A 16,665-nucleotide genomic window follows, 5' to 3' on the forward strand; every position below is an offset into this window, starting at 1 on the left:
TGCGTCCATGTTATTTAAGGTCACCTTCTGTAAAGAATTTTTTATCTTTTCCAATGACTCAGTGACATCGTTTACTTGGTAAACTACCGTCACACGTTTCAATTCCTTAGATAAAAGATGGTCGATTTCTTTTTTAATTTTTTGGCCGTTTGGCTTTCTGGAAAGCTTTTTATTTCTGAAAAATTTGTTAAATACCATTGTTGTAACACTTTTAGACTAATATAAAGTTAGCGGTGAGAGCGATGGTAATTAAAACTGGTCCGTCAGATTAAAATATGGTCTGACAATTGCATTCTAACTTTTAGGCAAACTTTCGACAACGTTGACAAGCCAAATTGGAGATAAGCGGTACTTACATTACAAGATCTTCATCAAGATAAAAGATGTGAAAAGCTATTATAGAAACAATAAAATTTTAATTTACACTCATTATTAGTATTATACTTATTTGAAAAACTGGCTACATAACGTACAACAAAATGCATGATTTCTTTCCTGGCAGAAGATGGCAATTGCCTTAGAATGATAACTTTCTTTTCGATTACTTTTTTAAAAAGGCGAACAAAATATATTTTAAGATCAGTCAAAATGCTTTGTCTTTTGTTTTGACATATTGCAAAATTTTGATAATGTAAATATTTATCCTGATTTGTAATAAAAAATTAAATTAATTTCAACCTCCTGTAATTCATCATTTCTAGTTAAAATAAGCAGACTTTCTCCAGGAATTCTTCCCACTATCTCTGATAAATGTTCTATGGAAAATACAGGTCTTGAATAGCCAGTTACGTTTATTTTCCTCTAGTTCGGTCCTCTTTCAACAGCTTCTTAAATAATCACATACATAATTATTAATTTAATACTCGTTTTAAAAAAATGTAGTGTGTTAAAGGGAGAATGAAATAGTCAGACAACCATTTATATTCCATTTATACTGATAAAGTAATATAATATTTCAAAATCATTAATAAAACTTAAAAACGCTTCCATTAACTAAACAAATTTCCAATAAACCTGATTTTCACGATATTCTCAAGTTGGCCGTGTTTTCCAGGTTTGTATGAAATGGTTGACTAAAAGTGGAAGAGCTAAATACTGTAGCTGAAAAGGTTGAACCCATTAAAACAATGGGCTCCTCAAAAGTGGAAGAGCTAAATACTGTAGCTGAAAAGGTTAGATCCATAGAAAAACTTCACACCGTAAACTGGAAAACGCCAGAAAATGTTCGTGATAATGTTATTTCAGACAACAAGGATGTAACAACTACTGAAATAAACGAAGACCTTATTGAAAATTTGGGCGACAATATGGTTTCCAGCGATGAATCCTGTGAAGAAATGACAGAAAAGATCGTAACACCTATTTAATCACCGATAAAAATGTTCTATTCCGAAGCAATTATACAAGGAAAGAAGCTGAAAAAAATATTAAAATTTGTTTTAAAATGAAATAAAGCACGGCCGGTGTTTACTACTCCTTAGTTTGATAACATTATTCCATAAGTGTTGATATCTTCGAATTTTGTGTTTCAAACGAGGATGAAGCAGACTTAGTAAATTCTGAAAGGATATTTTGGAAAAGTAGCGGGGCAATTCATAGTAATCAGCCTGTTGTTCGAAAACACTATTCTCGGAGAGCGGTCGCTCTCTTAGATAAGACTTGATACTGCCTCTAATGCTTAAAGGTAGCGTCGGCGCGGTTTATTTCCGATCTAGAACGCTAGATGGCGGTCGCGTGCGGGGCGGTGGCCTAAAATTTGAAAAAGGACCATACCCTACGAGTGGATGAATTGTGTCACGTGGGTTACAAAGACTTTATCTTCCCTGAATCTGGACTCGACGCGTAATGCGAATCATGCTCTATTGGAGTGTGTAATTCGCCAGTCCATTTTTTGTAATTGCTTCGTGTTTTTCTCTCTCTTGAGTACGGTAAATTTAAAATAAAAACGTTCAGTTGAGACTTGGAGTTTGGATTGTGTAAACGATTTTATTTTGAGTGATTTTTTTTCTGCGGATTTTGCGCTGCGTTTTAGTGTTTGTTGGATTGTGAAAACAAAGTTAGTGTGGGCGATATTTTTTCTGTGGAATTTGCGCTGTGTGTTCGCGAAATATTTTATTAAAAATGGCCAGTAAAGGTAAAATGTTTGGTACTCTTTGAATTTGTGGTATGCTAGACCTTACTGAACGCTTTCTGTTTTGCTTATCAGAAAGTACGCATAGAATCAAACTTTCTTCAAGTGTGTTTGAACGATGGGCAGTCGAAAGGAGTAGAATGGGTATGGGATCTCAAAATGATAAATTTGCATCATTCCTTCTTGACCAATTACGGTGAGTTTTTCTTATACTTCGTTACTGGCCAATTCTCTACCTCGTTATTTTTAGTTCAAAATTTTAATTATGTGAAAAATAATTGTACTATGATGTTAGGGAGTGGTAGGTGTATATTTAAAAATTTGATAAGAAAATGTAACGTAATACAGTATTGTAAATGCTTGAGAAACTCCCGTTACTCGGACCCGTCCCCGATACACAAAAGACCGAGGCTTAACGCTCCTGAACGTTCTAGCTCGCGGCCATCTTTCTTGTTTACATGTTCTCGTCTAGGTTTGGAGGGATAGTCAAAATTCATACCCCCTTTTTATGGACAAATAAGGTCTAGCTTTTTTTTGTAGAGGGAAAGCACTGGGGGAAGCTACGAGTCTACTACTACTTGAAATCCGAAAGAGTGAGATTTGAGTGGTATTCTCAAGGGGCGAGCCACTTGTGAAATTAATTGTAATTAAAATTTAATTACCTTGAAATTATTTGATATATTTGAACTCAATTGAAATGTTTGGATTCACTCGAAATATTTGGATTCACTCGAAATATTTGGATTCACTCGAAATATTTGGATTCACTTCAAATTATATTAAATATTTGAATTCACTTTTACTCTTTTTTGTCTAGTGGCTAGCCTCTCGGGTATTCTTTTCTTATTCATAGATGATTTAGAAATAGTTAGGCCGCCACAGGATATAATCGTGCACTTTTTGATAAAAGCATGAAAATTGGTGAAAAGGTAGTACTATATATGTAGAAGCGATTTAAGATTGGAGGCAACGTGCATTCGCTGTGCAAAATTAATTATAAGTAATTAAACATGCCTCGAAAGTGTAGTGATACCTGTATGAGAAACCCCTATACTGGCCCTTTTACCCGCTATACGGAGGGGAGTCGACTATAATTCACGACTCTTTACGATCGCGGGGGACCGACACTAAAGCCAATTTGGTAAAACTACCTTTCTGCGGCTTCCAAATTGAATAATGAACAGAAATGTTCATAAATTAAAAGCAAATTATAATTATACATCACCGAATTTTATTTAATCATAAAAATAGTTAGTACTTCATATATACTGAATATAATTTGTTTAATTTTAATGAGAATTAAATAGTATACACGAGTACAAATCGGTGGAATGTTTTCCTTATCTCTGTTTTTTTGAGAGAACATCATTTTTCTGGCAATGTTTACGTCAGATTCCAAACTACAGCGATCATACATTAAAATAATGAAACGTTCCGCAACATTTTGCTTAAATTTTGGAACCGTAGGTCTTAAAGACAACAAACCTAAACTAAGCCTTACCTAACACTAACCAAGCCTAACCTAATCTGACCTATAAAACAAGCAATATTTTGAAAAAGGCAGGTGTTTATTGTATAAAACTTTGCTAGTAGTTTTCACGATTATTTAGAGAGGACGATCGCCTATCAAACTTAGTTTTGTTATTAATCAGCCAGTTAAGCCTGTAATTTAGTTTAGCTGTAACCTCCTTTTTCTAATAATATTTCGTAATTTGTGTCTGTGTGCTTGTGTTCCTGGAAAAATCAATAGTCCGAGCCTAATTTCGGAGATAAAAAAATCGACTGAATAATGGTAAAAAAATTGGCACATTATTATGTTCTTGAACATCAAAATATAATAAAAATAACTTGTTGAATTATAATATTAAAATTGTGATTAAATAAACCTGTATTTATAAGCAAAAAACTCGTCAAAAACACTCCTTTGAACGCCCAGAAAGCAATCATTTGATTAGAAAAAAGCTTCCGTGTGAACGCTCATAACGCTCTCGTTAAAAAGCCAAAAACGCGCTCATTTGAACACCAAAAATAGTCACGTTTGAACGCCCATAATTCTCTTGTTTTAATGCCAAAAACACTCTTGTTAGAACGTCAAAATGATCTTGTTTAAACGCCAAAATTAGTTCGAATTCTAATACATTCCTATTTGAACGCTAAAACGACCATGTCTGAACGTTTCATTAGCGCAAGGCAGTTATTCAAAATTGAATGAGATAAAGATTAATTTTTGAATGGTAATATATAAGCTGTTCAATAATTAGTGCTAGCGTTAAGTTATGATCGATATGACGGTATATTCATCAGAAATGAATGTGCTTAGTTTTGAACGCCTAAAATACTCCTGTTCAAAACGGAATGTTTCTGGTTAAATCTGAATTCGTCAATAGAGGCTTGTTCAAAATTGAACGGTCGTTATCATTTTTGCATGCCGAAAGCACGCTATATTTATCAGTGCAGCAATTTGGCTTAACGCCGATGTTAGTCAACATGTAAAATCAGAAATTTATGATATAACCGTCAAATTCTGGTAAAATGTATATGATTTACTTCTCATTATTCAAGAAACACCTCATAATTCAACATATTATATTCTGAATATTATATGAAGTACTAACCATTTTTATGATTGAATAAAATTTGGTGATGTATAATTCTAATTTGCTTTTAATTTATGAACATTTCTGTTCATTATTCAATTTGGAAGCCGCAGAAAGGTAGTTTTACCTAAAAATTGGCTTTAGTGTCGGTCCCCCGCGATCGTAAAGAGTCGTGAATTGGCCATATGTCTAATCAGCGCCACTAGCGGATGGTCTGAAAACTACTCCCATAGAGTCTAGGTATATTTAAGCAGGTTTGCAGAATTTTCGTCAGATGGCGCGGCGTTCGAGCCACCTGGCGGAAATTCTGCAAACCTGCTTAAATATACCTAGACTCTATGGGAGTAGTTTTCAGACCATCCGCTAGTGGCGCTGATTAGACATATGGCCAATTATAGTCGACTCCCCTCCGTATAGCGGGTAAAACGGCCAGTATAGGGGTATCTCATACAGGTATCACTACACTTTCGAGGCATGTTTAATTACTTATAATTAATTTTGCACAGCGAATGCACGTTGCCTACAATCTTAAATCGCTTCTACATATATAGTACTACCTTTTCACCAATTTTCATGCTTTTATCAAAAAGTGCACGATTTAAATAAAATATGCTTGTTGGCTGCTGTACTATATGGTTTCTTTTAAGAATGTAAAGGGAAAGGGAGTACATTTTGCTATCGGCAAAATATCCCCTATGCAGGCTAGCCGTTTGAGTGTTTCGCGGAATCGGAATTTTGGGTTAGAAAGTGAAAGGGATTTCAATATATAGGAAATAAATTACTCTATAGAGTAATGGCAGTACTACGTATGCAAGCGTCATACCCTGCTATCTCTTAGCTCAGTGTCACCCCCCCTACTGGGCGCGTACATTATCCCCTCTTACAAGAGCGTGCCCAGAGGAAGTGTACACCCCTCTCTACCTCCACTCGACGGTGTGAGTAATTTCCAAGGGTGAAAGACATACCAGGATCAATCTACGACTAATAGACAACTCGTCCCACCATGGGTCGGCCGATCATCATGAAATTTTAGGCACACTAAATTGTGGCCAAATAATAAACAATTGTAGATTTCGTGCGATAAATATTAATTGGTTCGGAATTTATTGCAATTTGAAAATACCCCCATTTTTTCGAGTCTGGGAAACTCCATTTTCGTACCATTAAACATAAAGTCCAACTCACCTTCACTTTTCGAGATAATTTCATAAACATTATTAATGATAAAGTATTGGAAGCGTAGAATCCGAATATGGTTTCAGATTTATTCTATCTTTAACCGTTGTCTTTTAATTACGGGTCATTTTGGAAAATTTTAATTTTTGAGGGTCATATTCGGGGTCTATAACCTCCCGAGCAACAACTTCGATTTTTTAATTGATAACATATTTGAATAGATGCATAAATAAGCTTTTATATATATATATAAATTGACCCTGCTATTTAGTTTTTAGGGCACAAAATTGACGTTTTTGCTTTTTCACGAAAAATGATACTTTGAAAAAAAAAAAAAAAAAAAATCATTTTTTTTTGGCAAGAGCTCAAAATTTCTACTTCAAATAGTGATTGAGGGTTACCTAAACAAATTTTAGGAATAGTTTATTTTTCTGAGCCTCTAGTACGAGATTTTTGGAAAGATTTAACTGGAGCTGGCAAAATGCATAAAATACAATTGATACGAAACATTTGTTTCTATCGACGTCCATGATACTTTGCACCTAATTTTGTCACATTGCATAAATATTAGAAGAAAGTCAAGTTCTTCTTTGACGGCTTGTTGTACCTGGGGCACATACCACTCTTTATCATATACCGCCGCTACATAGTCACCGATAGCAATATCTTCAAAAGCGAAGTTATGGGAGTTTTCGTGTATTTGATTCTCTGTTTGGTAAAGTTTAACTTACGAACTAATTTCATCAGCAAAGATACGTTACATATTGAGTTCGGAGACTGATACAGGAATAAACTTATGATGACTTCGAGTTCCAATCACATTTAAAGCTTCACAGAATCTTTCTGCCATTGAAATTCTATATGTTTTAACTTCACCTTTAGTCACGTAGATACATTTTATTCTATTAATGTGTTGATTAGCCCATTGATAAAAATGAACTGGATCGATGAAGAGTCCCCTTACCGAAAAAAACCCTCTAAAAAACGTCTTCAGCCCAACCCAAGACGTGTTTTAGAGGTGGTTTTTTCGGTAAGGGCTACATCACATATGAACACATTAATAGAATAAAATGTATCTACGTGACTAAAGGTGAAGTTAAAACATATAGAATTTCAATGGCAGAAAGATTCTGTAAAGCTTTAAATGTGATTGGAACTCGACGTCATCATAAGTTTATTCCTGTATCAGTCTCCGAACTCAATATGTAACGTATCTCTGCTGATGAAATTAGTTCGAAAGTTAAACTTTACCAAACAGAGAATCAAATACACGAAAACTCCCATAACTTCGCTTTTGAAGATATTGCTATCGGTGACTATGTAGCGGCGGTATATGATAAAGAGTGGTATGTGCCCCAGGTACAACAAGCCGTCAAAGAAGAACTTGACTTTCTTCTAATATTTATGCAATGTGACAAAATTAGGTGCAAAGTATCATGGACGTCGATAGAAACAAATGTTTCGTATCAATTGTATTTTATGCATTTTGCCAGCTCCAGTTAAATCTTTCCAAAAATCTCGTACTAGAGGCTCAGAAAAATAAACTATTCCTAAAATTTGTTTAGGTAACGCTCAATCACTATTTGAAGTAGAAATTTTGAGCTCTTGCAAAAAAAAATGATTGATTTAATTTTTTTTTTTTTCAAAGTATCATTTTTCGTGAAAAAGCAAAAACGTCAATTTTGTGCCCTAGAAACTAAATAGCAGGGTCAATTTATATATATATATAAAAGCTTATTTATGCATCTATTCAAATATGTTATCCATTAAAAAATCGAAGTTGTTGCTCGGGAGGTTATAGTCCCCGAATATGACCCTCAAAAATTAAAATTTACCAAAATGACCCACGGTCATTTTAAGTAATACAAAGACAATATCTCTTTGAAAAAAGTATATGATAATAAATATATCGTTAACTAATATTTCTATGCCTACGAAATCATAAAGAAACAAGGATTTGGTTAGCAGAGAGTCCCAAGCGAGTGCTAACATGCTCTCAAAGGAAATTCAAACAGAACCCATTACCACTTTTGAAATGGAAACGTCACCAGGGTTTCCTCTTCAAAGGAAATATGTTCGATTAAGACCGAAAGGTTCATATTTTACAAAAATTTATATCTAAAATTTAAAAGAAAGGGTTTAAAAATTTCGAATATTCATAGACAAACCAGAGACCCCGCTCTACAAAAAGTTTGGTTTGGCCATGGAGTCTCCCCTCGCTGATACCCCCCTAAAGGAACCCCTTCACCAATAAAAGGAGTTAAGCGGTCTTTGTTTCAAATGGAAGAAGAGGAACTAGACATGTAATACACCATACTAATTACCCTACTGAGGTCTATTACTATTTAAACTTCATTGTTCATAAATGTAATAATTAATTTAGAGAGCCGGAGGAGGAGGAGGAAGAGGAAGAGGGGGGTGAAAAACATAGGGAAGCTGACCCTATCGAACAAGAAACCTTTGGGGAACAAATGGAACATCTTGAGTATTACTTTATAATAATATTTACCTAAAGAAATGGCTTGAAAATTTACAAAATATATAAAGCATTGAAGGTGAATCACCTGATTCCGAAGATGAGGAAGAAACTGATTATGAAGATTTTGTAATTGAATATAATGAAGTAAATTTTCCAGAGTTCAAAAGTCACTAGGACATTTATGAATAATTACACCTTGCGTTTTAGCCCCCGCCTATGGAACCCAAAAAACTGAGTGCAAACGAAATCATAAGTGAAAACTTGTGTTTTGTTTACACCCCCTTTTTAACGTCTCTTATTCAAAAAGCATTTGGCACAAAGTGTTCCTATTGTCACTCAAAGTTGGACTATAAAATCCATAAGCGAGCAACTGCCTTGATATATTCATGGAAATGCTCGGAAGGAGCAGGTGGAAAACATTTAAAGGTAAATTGTCCCTACTTCCTAATGCTATTATTGGATTTTTTATTTTACACAATCAAATTCCTGAAATATTTTTAGGGCAAATGGGAGAGCCAACCCAATTTCCATGGCTTATATTCTGGAAATTTAACACTTGCCAATGGAATAGTTCTTTCTGGGAATCAGTATGGAAAAATAGCATTGCTCATGAAACATTGCAAAGTGCATTTCTTCGGAAAAGATACTTTTTTCAGGTAATCCACAATTTCATATACAGAGTATGAACCCTGCCCCTCTAGCTTCCCAAACACCTTAGGACAATGAAATCCCTGAATATTGTTCTACTTTATGTACCACCATGCGCAGAACCAAGTTAAGATATGAGCCAGGGGGAAAAGTCAGTTTCCTCTCCCTTTGAATAGAAGGCCCATTTTCCAAGCACGAGCGCTTTTTAATTTTACCATAGAGACTATATGGGGTTTTCTAGTCTCTATGATTTTACACGGAATTTTATTCCGGTAAAATTTAAGAAAGGAAACTGACGCGAACGATGAGAGAGAGAGGGAAAATGAAAGTGTGCGGGGGGAGAGAGATCGCTAGCGTACGCGATGGCGATACGAAGAGGGAAAATGAAAGTGTGCGGGGGGAGAGAGATCGCTACCGTACGCGATGGCAATACGAAGAGGGAAACGAAGCTACGCATAGAGAGAGAACTGCTTGCCTGGTAGGCTGGTATATTAGTGAGAGGGGGAAGAGGGAGAGGGGGCATCCCGCTCGGAGAGGAGAGAGAGGAAAGAAAGGTAGTTGAATTCTCGCGGGCATTTTTGAGTGAAGAAAAACAAGTTGGTAATTTTCGTGCACTACTGCACTTTTTGCGCGTGATACATCAGATTATGCTGGATGGTTAGGTTTGGTTTCTGAATTCTTACTCAAATTTTGGTACGGGTAACTCGCGTAAATTCACTATTGGGTAGAGCGAGGTTCTGAAGATTATTAAAGTAAATGAAAATGGCTAGGGATATGTCTTTGGAGATAGGCTTACCCTAAAGGAATGCAGCTGCTTGAGGTTGCCAACTTGAATTAAATTTAATACAAAAATAACCATGTGTTGCATTAATACTATTAAGCACATTAGACACTAGTAAACCGCCTACAAAGTTATGGTTATTATCTTGGTAATTATCTTTTCTTGGCAACCTCCATGCTTGATAAGAAAATGTCAAAATCTAAGATGTAAAGTATGGGCCTATAATTATAGGACGCGGTAGCCACAGACCACCCACGGACGCCACTCTCTTTCTCCCCAATATAGAAGAGACGCCGAATATAGAGAAAGGGGTGCTTTTACTTTCTCCCCAATATAGAAGAGACATATAGAGAAAGTTTCATTAATATTATTTGAAATGTGACGTTATTAGAAATTAAGGGGATACACGATTGTGTTTCAGGAATGTTTTTAGTTGTGCGATTTATTGGAGATGAACTATAGGTAAATTGTAAAGAAGGGACGAAGAAAAATGGGAGGTACTTTAGCCTTTCCTCGCTATTACCCTTATTGAACTTGACATTTTAACCCGTGTTACCCACGACTGGCCGGAGCCATAAACGTAGATAAAATCGCCTTCCCATGTCGCCTTCCCTTCAAATTGTATTGGGACCTTCCTTTGTACAAATAAAATTTTCATTCCTAGCTACCCTAAGATCGAATCCATTCAGGCGCGCCTCTTTTTTAGATTTTCAGAGTAGGTAGTAGAGACCTACTACCCCAAAACTGTTTTCGCTCTCCTCTTTCTATGTCCTCCCCCACGTCATTCTACATACATTATGTATTCAACTACCGGAACCCCCACCGCTAAGGGGGAGAGTGGGGCTATCCGTTTTTTTTCTCATCTGTAGACAGCTTACATCCCAGTTTTTCTTTTGATCCCACCATGTTTGGGTGCTTATATAGGTTTGTGGGAGGGTTAAGGAAAGTCTTCCTTCCTAGTATAATGACATATTTTGATGAAATGTAGCCACTGAATGTAACTGTCTAGGGAGGGGGAAACCGCAAATGTGTAAATAGAATGAAACTAATAACATAAAGATGCAAAATCATTTTAATTAATAAACAAACTATTAAAGTATTATAGTAGTATACTACTTAAACTATACACAAAATTATTTACAAAACTATACACAAAATTATTTACAAAACTATATACAAAATTATTTACAAAACTATATACAAAATTATTTACAAAACTATATACAAAATTATTTACAAAACTATATACAAAATTATTTACAAAACTATATACAAAATTATTTACAAAACTATACACAAAATTATTTACAAAACTGTTCCGTCCCCCCCTTGAGCCCCGATTCCAGTTATCCAGGGAATCTCCCTGGTTGAAACCCTCGATAGTTCCCATCTGGGCTGGGAAATGACTGTCGGATGCGCTTTACGCCACAGGCTGGCAATACCATCCTGTTTCCCAATCCAAGGAACCCAAAGAGGGTTAGACACAGATTTGCGTATGCCTGAAATCTCAAGTTTTCGTTATCTATGTCTAACCCTCTTTCCAGGATTAATTCGCCCCTCAAGCGCATCGTCAAAATGAGAACCATGGGTTCTAAGCAAAATAACTGAAATTGGGGCCCAAGAGTCAAGCACCTGACTCTTCCACAGCACACATTTTCTCTGTCTGTGGGCATGTGCTGGCAGACCCCACAAACGCACCATTGTGGCTGCCCTGGGGGTGTGGGAGACGTTGGTGGTGCTGCTTCATTTCCACGTAAAACTGTACAACAAATGATAATTTTAAACTTCAAATACACGGGAGAAAAAAATAAAGGTAAAACAGGGATGGGTTGACTAAGTGTATAATAGAAAATGTTTTACTTTCGCCTAAAATTGATTCCGTTTCTGGAATCATACGCGCCAACCGACGAAGCAACTGATCTTTCGTTGGTGTATCTAGATTGTCGATAATATCCTAGAAAAATTTCGTTACAATTACTTAACAATTCGATTATAAAGAACCATTTAGTTATCATACATCGACAGATCTAGATATTTCGACGCCTGATGACCTTGCCGTTGCTTCGTCCGAAGCCGCCAATTCGACGAATGCCACCCTCATGGCTGGGTCCATAGGGTATCTACCCCTTGTGGACAGGCGAGGTCGTTTCCTCGACCGTATATTCGGCCTTGTTTCCCGTATATTCGGCCTTGTTTCCGCTGGAGTAGTCTATTGTAATGATAAACGAGATCATTAATCAAATACACAAATTAGCCTATACTGAAATTAGGTGGGTGCTAAGTACGTAATGTGAGATCTAGTTTAGGGTATGCCCTTACCAAGAAGAAAATAAATGAAGCTTACCTCCACCACAGAAGGTTCTTCTTCAGAGGCTGCCTCTGGCGGCTCCTCATTTTGGGAGTCCGACTCCTCACTGGCCCTTTCCTCTTCCACCACCAACCTTTCCCGATCGTGAATTTCGGGTGGTGGGGCACTTGAGGTACTTGGTCTTGCCTGATTTTGGCATACAAGTACCTTCTTCCCCACCAACCCACAATTGCAACGCTCGGTGCATTCCACACCGTTGGCCTTGCAAGGGCAGGATAGGCGGCCACTAACGCGAGAACATACTGACCGACAAGAACAACAGTTCTTGAACGGCTCCAAAGCGCCCGATCTCATCGCGATAGGCAATTCCTCCATGTTACTTTTTGAACGTCTTATTTGGGCTAATCTTCACTAAATTCTGACTAGATCTCCTCAAAACCAAAGACGCCAAAAAAGTGGGGTCAATATTGAGAAGCCCCAGTATAATGAAAGTCTAACATGTGAATTACCCCTAAAGTCCCTTTCATGATCTTTTCTGATGTGAATACCACGAAATTATACAGGGTGTTTCTGAAAGGTCTATCAGAAATTAAGGGTGTTTTTTGGGTGATTTCGACTCAAAATTATTCTATGACATTTTTCCCTAATAGCCACCGTTTTAAAGTTATGATTGGAGTGTTTTACGGATGATCCCTTAAATTTAATTAAGAAACTGAAAGGCGATGCTAAATTAACTAAGGGGTCATCCGTAAAACACTCCAATCATAACTTTAAAACGGTGGCTCTTTTAGGGCAAAATGGCATAGAATATTTTTGAGTCGAAATCACCCAAAGAACACCCCCGTTTAATTTCTGATAGACCATTCAGAAACACCCTGTATAATTGTTACCTCCCTGCAAAAATTCTATTCCGGTAGATTTTGAAGATAAGCCAATTTCGGACTTCCTTGGCCAAAGAAGTCTCCTTCAAATCCCAACAGTCATAAAACCATATCCTCAAGTCATTAGTCCTTATCTTTCCCTTACTCAAAGCAGAAGGGTTCGCCCTTCTTTTAGCAGTTTCCCTCCAACGAATTTTGACAATCTTTATTATTCATTTATTTCACTAAAAAGCATTGAGAGTTGCCTTTAACGTACATACCAGCAAAAGGTACCAGTAAAATAGAATTGGTAAATGTATTACTTTATTGTACGGGTGCGCTTGGTCTGCCTAATTGGTAGCAGGACTAAAGATAAGATATATTCGTGTGTGTGGCCATCAGCGGTAGAACCGAAGATGAAAGAGGATCAGTATTTATGACTTTTAAGCCATTAAAGGGAGGGTGAAGTAGAAAATCAATCTTAGTATTACTTACGCTTCCTGAAATGAGTCAAGTAGCGAGAAACCCGGATAGCCTAATCCTTTTCCCTTGTTACTTTTGTAGTGGATTGACATGTTAGTTAAAGTTAATCTATTATAACGGCATTAAATTATAATTTCTTATGACCTTTACACAATTCGCTACACTTTATTTCATTTAGCTATCAACTCCATTTCTTAAAACCTGCGGTTGACCGTTTCTGGGTTAAAACCCAAAAGGAAACTTTTCAGTCACTATCAGGACGAAAACTCATTCTAGCTGGTGATGGAAGGATGGACAGTCCCGGACACTCTGCTATGTTTTGTTCTTACACTTTGGCGGACACGGAGACAAAAAAAATTGTCTCTGTTATGACCAAAGATGTAAGACATGCGGAGGGCAAAAGTCCTAACATGGAACTTTTAGCTTTCAAAGCTGCTGCCCAAGAAGTGTTGACCCTTGGCTCACAACACAATGTCAGAGTGGAGGAGGTCGTTACAGACGCTCATTCGGCCATTTCAGGAGAGCTAAGTTAGTTCTAGTCTTCTAGACTAACCACAGTTCTGCCAATTTTTCCTTTACATAAATTTTTTTACAGGAAAAGAAGAGTCATGTTTGCCTGGAGTGAAACACTCTTGGGACACTTGGCATGGGGGAAAAATTATTCTCAAGAGGTTAAATGATGTATGGAATTTTTTTCAAAATTTTTATTGGCAGTTTGTCTTATTCGAACTTCCAATAGATTGGACTTAAAAGCAAAGAGCACCGGGCGCTGTGCCATTGGGCTCCACTTTTAAGGAATCACTTCTGGTGGTGTGCAAAGAATTGCGAGGGTCAGGTGTTTACCATGAAGGTAATTTAACAATTTTACCAGACCTAGAAACATTATGCATTATACAAAAACGCAGAGTTTGTGGTTGACTTGCCTCCATCATGTGCTGAACGAGCATGAGTGGCACATGGAAATTGGCAAGTTCAACCATTGCGATCACGAGCCCCTAACTGATGAACAGCGGGAGAAACATCCGTGGCTGGAAGCCAACTCTCCCACGTTCATTAAACTAAGGAGTGAAGTTTTAAGGAAGTACCTTATAAAAAACATGGGATACTTCACAAACTTTAGGTATGTATCAGAACCTCGACATTACCATCATTTAGTAGTCCACAATTTTTTTTTAACAGGCACACACGCTTTCTCGAGAGCTACCACAGTTTAATACTAATGTATGCACCAAAAAGAATCGCTTTCGGGTAAGAGGTTTTTTTTTTTTTTGGAAATTCATGAGCTAGACACTAATATGTGGCACAGGTACTGGGGCTACCAAATTAGGGTCAAGTTGGCCGCCATTGACCACAACCAACACTGTGACAGGCAGAGGGCGTATACCAAAGATGGGAAACCAAAGTAACTATGTTTATTATTATTATGTTCGTGGCAAAATAACATAACGTTCTATACTCGTGCAAGCGCTAGTTTGATCATTTCAAACAAAACTAAGTATTCTGGTTTACAGGGATACTCGTGCCTATAGCAAACGTACCAAGGCGTGGTACATCGTACCCATTTATGAAAAAAAAAATATTTATATATTGAAGAGCTAATGCTCTCCATTTTTGAGGAGAGGAAGAATTTCAAGGTAAAAACTGTCGTTTTTGTATTCGGCAATGTAAGTGACGCGGTGTTATGCTTTGTAGGGTACTTTGAAACAAAAAGTAGACCTAGAGGAAGATCATCCATTGAGGATTTCCAAAACACGTGGAATGGTGCCGGGTCCTTCGAAGGAGGAATTACGGGAAAAACATCAATCCCGCTTTTAAGGAAACAAACCTTAAAAAAATATACCTTACATGAAATGTGCCTAGACGCTCAACCCTAGTGGTTGACTCTAGTACTTTTCATTGAATAAGCACGGAAGTTATTCTTCGTGGTGGGAGTGGATTGGTATTTGTGTCGTTTGACACAATCCATGCTCGCGTATCGTAGGGTGATGGTGTCTCTTCTCGGGGAATCCCTGGAGATTCCACTCACCGTGGCTGCCGTCAGGAAGGGTTCTTTCCCCTCTTTGGTGCCTGGTGGTGGATGAACTGCTGGGTCGGCTCGGGGATAGGAGCTGTCACTGTTTTGGGTATGCGAATGACATTGTAGTTATCACCGTCTGACGGTTCAAAGACCGACTCTGGACAGTGTCGGCTTAATACAGTCCTGTATTTAATGGGCATCGTTGATGACCCGTTCTGCAGGGAGGCAGAAGGGACCTCCTCCTATATCATCTGTAGCTGCGATTACCTCGCGGCTCTGAGGTTGGAGCACTTTCATATCCATTCCATACAGTTCTCTCGCGGCTAATCGGATTCTCCGCTTCATTGAGGCGACAGGACTGGCTGCAGTCTAACCAGCTCGGGGTGCACAATATACCTTTGGTATCGGTGCTTGAGGTGGCACCGCGTCACCTCTTTCAACATAAAATTTTTTTTTTCCCCATGTGCATTTTTACAGAACCCGTTTTTCCAACATTACCCATGGGAACGTGTGGTTATGTTATAACCAGACGGATGATGGTGCGTAGTTCTATCGCGGCTAATCGGATTCTCCGCTTCATTGAGGCGACAGGACTGGCTGCAGTCTAACCAGCTCGGGGTGCACAATATACCTTTGGTATCGGTGCTTGAGGTGGCACCGCGTCACCTCTTTCAACATAAAATTTTTTTTTTCCCCATGTGCATTTTTACAGAACCCGTTTTTCCAACATTACCCATGGGAACGTGTGGTTATGTTATAACCAGACGGATGATGGTGCGTAGTTCTATCGCGGCTAATCGGATTCTCCGCTTCATTGAGGCGACAGGACTGGCTGCAGTCTAACCAGCTCGGGGTGCACAATATACCTTTGGTATCGGTGCTTGAGGTGGCACCGCATCACCTCTTTCAACATAAAATTTTTTTTTTCCCCATGTGCATTTTTACAGAACCCGTTTTTCCAACATTACCCATGGGAACGTGTGGTTATGTTATAACCAGACGGATGATGGTGCGTAGTTCTATCGCGGCTAATCGGATTCTCCGCTTCATTGAGGCGACAGGACTGGCTGCAGTCTAACCAGCTCGGGGTGCACAATATACCTTTGGTATCGGTGCTTGAGGTGGCACCGCGTCACCTCTTTCAACATAAAATTTTTTTTTCCCCATGTGCATTTTTACAGAACC

The 16,665-nt window shown here is 37.8% G+C and overlaps 3 protein-coding genes and 1 long non-coding RNA gene across 4 annotated transcripts; 3 read left to right on the plus strand and 1 right to left on the minus strand.

Annotated features, from left to right (window-relative positions):
- The first annotated feature begins 1,677 nt into the window (after nt 1-1,677).
- Nucleotides 1,678-8,158, plus strand: LOC149593968 (uncharacterized). The gene is made up of 4 exons (XM_089861660.1): nt 1,678-2,134; nt 2,207-2,327; nt 7,852-7,997; nt 8,067-8,158. The coding sequence occupies exons 1-4, from the start codon at nt 2,122-2,124 to the stop codon at nt 8,156-8,158; spliced, it is 372 nt and encodes a 123-aa protein (XP_089717786.1). The 5' UTR covers nt 1,678-2,121.
- On the plus strand, nt 8,136-14,039 carry LOC149593969 (uncharacterized). The gene is made up of 6 exons (XM_089861636.1): nt 8,136-8,207; nt 8,288-8,389; nt 8,452-8,527; nt 8,591-8,809; nt 8,885-9,039; nt 13,642-14,039. Exons 1-6 carry the CDS (start codon nt 8,185-8,187, stop codon nt 13,994-13,996), a joined length of 930 nt encoding a protein of 309 aa, XP_089717762.1. The 5' UTR covers nt 8,136-8,184; the 3' UTR covers nt 13,997-14,039.
- LOC149593970 (uncharacterized) lies at nt 10,947-12,750 on the minus strand. The gene is made up of 4 exons (XM_089861635.1): nt 12,157-12,750; nt 11,830-12,021; nt 11,673-11,766; nt 10,947-11,571 (listed from the first exon to the last, which is right to left on the minus strand). The coding sequence occupies exons 1-4, from the start codon at nt 12,493-12,495 to the stop codon at nt 11,159-11,161; spliced, it is 1,038 nt and encodes a 345-aa protein (XP_089717761.1). The 5' UTR covers nt 12,496-12,750; the 3' UTR covers nt 10,947-11,158.
- A 48-nt stretch (nt 14,040-14,087) lies between the features above and the next one.
- On the plus strand, nt 14,088-16,370 carry LOC149593971 (uncharacterized). The gene is made up of 6 exons (XR_016379504.1): nt 14,088-14,144; nt 14,203-14,313; nt 14,369-14,711; nt 14,770-14,865; nt 14,975-15,097; nt 15,156-16,370. It is a non-coding gene; the product is annotated as an uncharacterized LOC149593971 (long non-coding RNA).
- Nucleotides 16,371-16,665: the final 295 nt, after the last annotated feature.

Source organism: Phalangium opilio, unplaced genomic scaffold (genome assembly GCF_054372755.1).
Source record: "Phalangium opilio isolate 3A_F unplaced genomic scaffold, DU_Popi_V2 ptg000483l_1, whole genome shotgun sequence".
In the NCBI taxonomy this organism is placed as follows: Eukaryota; Metazoa; Arthropoda; class Arachnida; order Opiliones; family Phalangiidae; genus Phalangium; species Phalangium opilio.